We start from the raw sequence: 7582 nt of genomic DNA on the forward strand, positions 1-7582 counted from the left end.
TTCATTTACTATAATGTTGGTCACAACCCATTCATTCACAATCATATTGTAACTTACAGTTTAAAAAACACTGATACAGGTCAGGCACAGTGGCTCATGCCTATAATTCCAACACTTTGGGAAGCCAGGGCAGGCAGATCACTTGAGACCAGGAGTGCGAGACCAGCCTGGCCAACATGGTGAAATCCTGTCTCTACAAAAAATACAAAAATTAGCCGGGCGTGGTGGCACATGCCTTGTAGTCCCAGTTACTTGAGAGGCTGAAGTACAAGAATCACTTGAACCCAGGAGGCAGAGGCTACAGTGAGCCAAGATCGCACCACTGCACTCCAGCCTGGGGGACAGAGTGAGACTCTGTCTCAAAACAACAACAAAACATTGATATAGTGGAAGCTTAGAAAATTTGAGAAGATTAAGGGGTGAACTTGCTATATACCACACCAAAAAGGGTAAGGCTGAAAGAGATTTTAAATGGTGTTTGCTAGACAGTAAATTACTCCCAGGATGATTTTGCTAATATAATTTTTAATATAACCTACTTGTCGTAACTGAGATTCATCTCGAAGCTGCCTTCTGGCTTCATTGTACATTTCATCTAGCCCCTGACGAGAATGCTTATATGTTTGAAGCTCAGTTTCCACATCTACTTTGGTAACCTAGGAAGAAAACAAAATTTTTCATTCTATAATCACTACTATTAATACAGCACAGAAATACGTACTTCATGCAAAAGTCCCTAAAAATAGTAATTTCTGACATGAGATTGTCTGCTTGAAAGCAGTCTATACTTACCTCTAGGTGCTGCTGTGTTTTCATTAAAATCAATTTATTTTCACTTCGTAATTGATGATTTTCTTCTTGGAGTTTAATGATGTTATTCTTTGCTATTGCTAACTAAAAATTATGAAACGGGCAAGAAAAAAGATTTTAAACACCCTTATACTTGCTTTCCAGGTTATGTGCATGGCCATAAACAACAGAAAATAAAATCTCACAACTAGCAAAAGGTCTGTCACATTTAAAGAAACGTTCATAAGAATAATATGCTCACCATTATCCCAAGATACCAATTTTAAAAATTAAACTCTTATTTCCTTTTGAACTATTCCTATTTTCTTTTATAGCTGATGCTTATAATAAACATATTATGCTTACTGTATGATTTACAGTATGTCCAGAATACAAAGTTTCTGAGTAAACAAATAGAGAATTATGCATTAAATAACAAAAGCTTTAAAGACTTGTGTAAAGATAAAAACACGTATAAGGAAAGGAGGTTGTGCTGTCACTGAAAAATGTAATACAGACATTTGTGGTAACTGAGTAGGACACCCCATGAAATCTGGACTTGTAACAGAAACTTAAGTGGCTACGACAAACAAGAGACAATTCTCACCATGAGTTAAACATGAATGATTAAGTGGTGGGACTCTGAGGCCCAGAATGGAGAGATTCTATGAAAGCAAAGCAGAGACCATTCCCTAACGATGGTTTGCAATTAACACATTTCTGAACACTTTATCAGGGATCAACCTGAACTTCACAGTCCTCAATAAGAGGCACAAACTAGTGAGCAGCTCTATAATGGTCCCGATCAGGAGCCCAACCATCAAAACAAAGATGCATTCTTAACTGCAGTCATGTAAGTTATCATGTGTTCCTTGGTTTGGAAAAATTGGGCCAATTTTAAAAGAAATGAGAATATTAATTAACATGGAAAATAGGGTTCACAATATAAATAACAGAAGCCTAAATATTTCTGAAAATATGTTAAGTAATAATTCTTTGGTTTAATAGATTAAAAAAAAAACAAACAACACACCTAGAAGCAACTCTACAAAAAAGAGAGCTGAGATAAATTTCTGGGTCTGCTTCAAATGCACTCTGGGATCGCCAGATAGCTACTTTCACAACATAAGAAACCAGAGCATATGGGATGAGTTTTACACATGGGATGGTGGAAAAAAGGTCGCCATGATCATGCAATGATGCCTGTGAAGAAAAGTAATCTGACTAGTGGAACAGTGGAACAGAGGGACAGTATCATTTTAATAAGAATTTCTTTTTTTTAATGTGCATTATTATTTTTTTGTACTATACTTTAAGTTCTGGGATACATGAGCAGAACGTGCAGGTTTGTTATACAGGTTACATGTGCCATGGTGGTTTACTGCACTTAACAAGAATTTCTAACTATAGGTGATTACACTAGGTAAATATAGGTCATCCAGATTTTAAAATTAACATCACAGCTTATCTACTGAAGAGTTTCTGTGAGTTTCATCTCTGAGGCTCATTTTTAGAAGTTGAGTATTTCGAATGTAGTATCTCACAGATTCTTATAACTGAGGATTTGCCTAAGAATATACAGTTTCTCTAGAACTTATAATCATCAGTTACCACTGTATTACAAGTATCACATCATAATGATGAGTGTATGTTCGCGTGTGTGTATGTTTAATGCACTCATACTTAAAATGGAAAAAGATCACAAACACTAGTTCCATGAAATACATTTATCCATTAGACAATACCTCTTCAATCAGCTTAGTATTTGACTTTTCTAATGAATCAACTCTTGAATGGAGGCTGCTGACTGTGCTGCTGAAATTAAGAAAGAAAAAAACTCATTCAAAATCACACAAACTCAAAAAAGCACGAAAAAATACGTTATCCTAGACTTACTATGTTTACTGACAGGCACCAACTGCCCTGTCCACATTTCTGGGTGTGGAAAATTTCATTAACTTGGATAACTTGATTTAGCTAGGAGGGCAATAAAGAGTGTAGCAAAATAATATTTCTATTAAAATTCCATTTGGTGCTACTGATTCTTTTTTTTTTTTTTTTTTGAGACGGAGTCTCGCTCTGTTGCCCAGTCTGGAGTGCAGTGGCACAATCTCGGTTCACTGCAACCTCCGCCTCCCGGGTTCAAACAATTCTTCTGCCTCAGCCTATGGGTTGACAGGCGTATGCCACCATGCCTGGCTAATTTTTGTATTTTTAGTAGAGACAGGGTTTCACCATGTTGGTCAGGCTGTTCTCGAACTCCTAACCTCGTGACCCACCCACCTCAGCCTCCCAAAGTGCTGGGATTACAGGCATGAGCAACAGCACCCGGCCTACTCATTTTTTTACATTGTCTTCTTAGGGTCCTTCTTAAATTTAACTGAAAATATTTGGGAATAAAAATTTCACACAAAGATTACTAAGTATTGTTAAAATTATATTTAAAAGGATGAACTTTAAATGTCTACTTTATAATTATGTGGTTTGATGAAGCATATAAACAATGGTCTTTAATTCAAGCTCCATTTTGTTTCCCCTATCAATTTTCATGAGAACTTAGAGATGTCCAAAGTCAACCATGGTTTGAGAAATATGAAGATGAGATACCCAGCATCAGGTTCTTAGTAACAAGTATCTGGCAGCTAAACACGCTGTCTTTCAAAGGAAATAGTCGAATGTCAGATTATGCCAGATGAACACACTTGTTTCTTGCATTTTTGTTTAAATGAATCAAGACTGGACATTATTGTACATTTTATTAAGAATGTTGGCCAGGCGTGGTAGCTCACACCTGTAATCTCAGCACTTTGGGAGGCTGAGGCAAGTGGATCGCCTGAAGTCGGGAGTTGGAGACCAGCCTGGCCAACGTGGTAAAACCCCGTCTCTACTAAAAATACAAAAATTAGCCAAGTGTGGTGGCAGGAGCCTGTAATCCCAGCTACTTGGGAGGCTGAGGCAGGAGAATCACTTGAACCTGGGAGGCAGAGGTTGCAGTGAGCTGAGATCACACCACTGTAATCCAGCCTGGACAACAAGGACAAAACTCCATCTCAAAAAAACAAGAATGTTGTCCAAGGCCTGCTTGATACTACCATCTCAAAACCTTCTCTAATAAAATGTAACATTCTATATATAATATGTTTCAGCAAAATCAATAATAGATACAATAAATTTTACACCAGCCTCAGAAACAAGTATTGGTATTTTAATTTTACTAGTGAAACAAGAAAAATGTTTTCCCAATCATATTAAATCATTTTTAAGACATAATCATTCTTAGGTAGACAACTTGAGTTTTTCACAAATAGCACTAGGATGTCCTGATGGTACAACAGACAAACACAGGTCTAGGAGACGTAAGACTAAGGGCCCTGCTTTTCTACTTCCTAATTGTGTCACCTTGAAAGTTGTAAAACTGGCCAGGCACAGTGGCTCACACCCATAATCCCAGCACTTTGGGAGACCAAGGCGGGCAGATCACGAGGTCAGGAATTCAAAACCAGCCTGGCCAACATAATGAAACTCCCTCTCTACTAAAAATACAAAAATTAGCTGTGCATGGTGGCACGCGCCTGTAATCCCAGCTACTCGGGAGGCTGAGGCAGGAGAATCGCTTGAACCCAGGAGGCCGAAGTTGCAGTGAACTGAGATCGCACCATTGCACTCCAGCCTGGGTGACAGGGGAAGACTCCATCTCAAAAAATAATAATAATAATAAAAGAAAGTTGCAAAACCTTCCTGAGCTTCAGTTTCTTTTCTACAAAATTGGACAATAATATTCACCCTGCCTTTATGTGAGGATACAATAATCATCAATAAAAGCACTTTGAAAACAAACTCTCAATAGTAGTTTTGAGTGAGGAATAATAGGTGAATTCAGGCCAGGCACGGTGGCTCACACATGTAATCCCAGCACTTTAGGAGGTTGAGGCTGGTGGATCACAAGCTCAGGAGTTTGAGACCAGCCTGACCAACATGGTGAAACCCCGTTTCTACTAAAATTACAAAAATTAGCCCAGTGTGGTGGTGCATGTCTGTAATCCCAGCTACTTGGAAGGCTGAGGCAGGAGAATTGCTTGAACCTGGAAGGTGGAGGTTGCAATGAGCTGAGATCGCGCCATTGCATTCCAGCCTGGGCGACAAGACTAAGACTCCGTAAAAAAGTGAATTCTACTTTTTTCTATATGTTTTCTATACTTTTAAAATAGTCTAAATGTACAATAACTACTCTTTATTAGAAAAACAATGAAAGGCCGGGAGCAGTGGCTCACATCTGTAATATCAGCATTTTAGGAGACCACAGTGGGCAGATGGTCTAGCTCAGAAGTTTGAACCCGCCTGGGCAACATGGTGAAGCTCCAGCTCTATCAAAAATCCAAAAAATTAGCTGGGTGTCCTGGAGCGAGCCTGTGCTCCCAGCTACTTGGTAGGCTGAGGCAGGAGGATCGCTTGAGCCTGGAGGCAGAGGTTGCAGTGAGCCAAGATCAGGCCACTGCACTCCAGCCTGCGTTGACAGAGTGAGAACCCTGTTTCAAAAAAAAAAAAAGAAAAAGAAAAAGCAATGAAACACTTTTATTTTTATTTATTTATTTATTTTGAAACAGGGTCTCATCTGTCACCCAGGCTGGAGTGCAATGGCACAATCTCAGCTCAGTATAGCCTCAACCTCTAAAGTTCAAGTGATCTTCCCACCTCAGCCTCCTGAGTAGCTGACACTACAGGCACACAACACCATGACGAGCTAATTTTTTGTACTGTTTTCAGTGTATAGAGACAAGGTCTCACCATGTTGCCCAGGCTAGTCTCAGACTCCTGAGCTCAAGTGATCCTCCCATCTCAGCCTCCTAACATGCTGGATTACAGCATGGGCCACTGCTCCAGGTGCAATGAAACATTTATAAAACATAAGGTATACAAAAGTCAGACACCAGTATTGCTGTAACTGATTAACACACATGATTTAAACAACGGAGAATGAGAAAATTCTTTTGAACTGGATCGGCAGCGGTGGCTCACGCTGTAATCCCAGCACTTTGGGAGGCCAAGGCGGGTGGATCACGAGGTTAGGAGTTCAAGATCAGCCTGGCCAATATGGTGAAACCCCATCTCTACTAAACATACAAAAATTAGCCAGGCACGGTGGCGGGTACCTGTAATCCCACCTACTCGGGAGCCTGAGGCAGAAGAATCACGTGAAACTGGAAGGTGGAGGTTGCAGTGAGCCGAGATCACGCCACTGCACTCCAGCCTGGGTGAAAGAGCGAAACTCTGTCTCAAAAAAAAAAAGAAAATTATTTGGAACTGAGTGGAATAACCCCAAGATAAATTGTTGGCCAGGCATGGTGGCTCACACCTGTAATCCCAGAACTTTGGGAGGCCCAGGTGGGCGGATTGCTTAAGCCCAGTAAGGTGGAGGTTGCAGCGAGCTGAGACTGCACCACTGCACCCAAGCCAGGGACAACACAAAGAGATTTTGTCTCAAAAAAAAAAGTTAAGTGAAAATAGTAAGGTATAGAGTAGTGTGAAAGTGTGCTACCTAATATGCAAGAAGAGGGAGGGGGAAGAGATATGAGAATATATATACATATTATTGCTATGAGCATAAAGTATCTCTGTATACACAAGAACTTAATATATTAATTACTTGTGAAGAGGGAAATTAGATGGATGAAGATCAAGGAGAGGGAGACTTTTGTTTTATGTTCCTTTTGTGCCTTTTGAAGTTTGAGCCATATGAATATATTAATATTACCTGTTACCAAAAAATGATTAGAAGTTTTAACATAATTAAGCAACTACAAGTTTGCATTTAGAAATACAATCTCAGAGGCTGGGCGCGGTGGCTCAAGCCTGTAATCCCAGCACTTTGGGAGGCCAAGGCGGGCGGATCACGAGGTCAGGAGATCGAGACCATCCTGGCTAACACGGTGAAACCCCGTCTCTACTAAAAATACAAAAAAACTAGCCGGGTGAGGTGACGGCGCCTGTAGTCCCAGCTACTTGGGAGGCTGAGGCAGGAGAATGGCGTGAACTCGGGAGGCGGAGCTTGCAGTGAGCTGAGATCCGGCCACTGCACCCCATCCTGGGCGACAGAGCAAGACTTCGTCTCAAAAAAAAAAAAAAAAAAAGAAATGCAATCTCCGAAACACAAATTACAAAATATACGTGTATTTCCTATGATTTCTATTAAAACTCCATTTAAAAAAGATCGATATGAAGTCTTTCCTATTTCTACAATTTTAGAGAAAAAGCAAGAGTCACAGCTTATTTGTTTCTTGTCCTAAAATGGGAAAATGTTTAATTGTAGTTTCTGATTATAATACATATTCATTGAGTAGTACTCAGAAAATACAGAAAAATACAAAGAATAAAATAAAAATTATTCATAATCCTATCACCCAGAGAAAGATATTTTACTAATTATTAAATGTAATTAATGAGAACAGTTCATTTCTAATTAGATAGCACATATTACTCACTATACCTGTGCTGTCCAGTATGGCCGCCATGAGCCACATGTGGCTACTAAACACTTAAAATGTGGCTAGTCCAAATTGAAATGTGCTGTAAGGGTAAAATACATATTGGATTTTGTATACAGTGCCAAAAAAAAAGAGTGTGAAATATGTTATTAATAATAATTGCTTTTTAAGAGATGGGGGTCTCATTATGTTGCCCAGGCTGATCTCAAACTCCTGGGCTCAGGTGATCCTCTCGCCTCAGCCTCAAAGTGGCTAGGACTACAGACATGCATCACCATGACAGGCTAATAATAATTTTTTTTTTTTTTTTT

General features: G+C 39.5%; 1 protein-coding gene across 2 annotated transcripts in view; it reads right to left on the reverse strand.

Moving 5' to 3' along the window:
* The window catches only part of RUFY2 (RUN and FYVE domain containing 2), a 60377-nt gene that overhangs the window by 38891 nt on the left and 13904 nt on the right, over positions 1-7582 (reverse strand). For both annotated transcript variants that reach the window (XM_011927046.1, XM_011927040.1), the window contains exons 8-10: positions 2535-2604; positions 793-894; positions 540-656 (exon numbers count right to left, since the gene is read on the reverse strand). In XM_011927046.1, the coding sequence (XP_011782436.1) occupies positions 540-656; positions 793-894; positions 2535-2604 (289 nt within the window). The remainder of the gene's footprint in view (positions 1-539; positions 657-792; positions 895-2534; positions 2605-7582) is intronic.

This window comes from Colobus angolensis, unplaced genomic scaffold (genome assembly GCF_000951035.1).
Source record: "Colobus angolensis palliatus isolate OR3802 unplaced genomic scaffold, Cang.pa_1.0 Scaffold12, whole genome shotgun sequence".
In the NCBI taxonomy this organism is placed as follows: Eukaryota; Metazoa; Chordata; class Mammalia; order Primates; family Cercopithecidae; genus Colobus; species Colobus angolensis.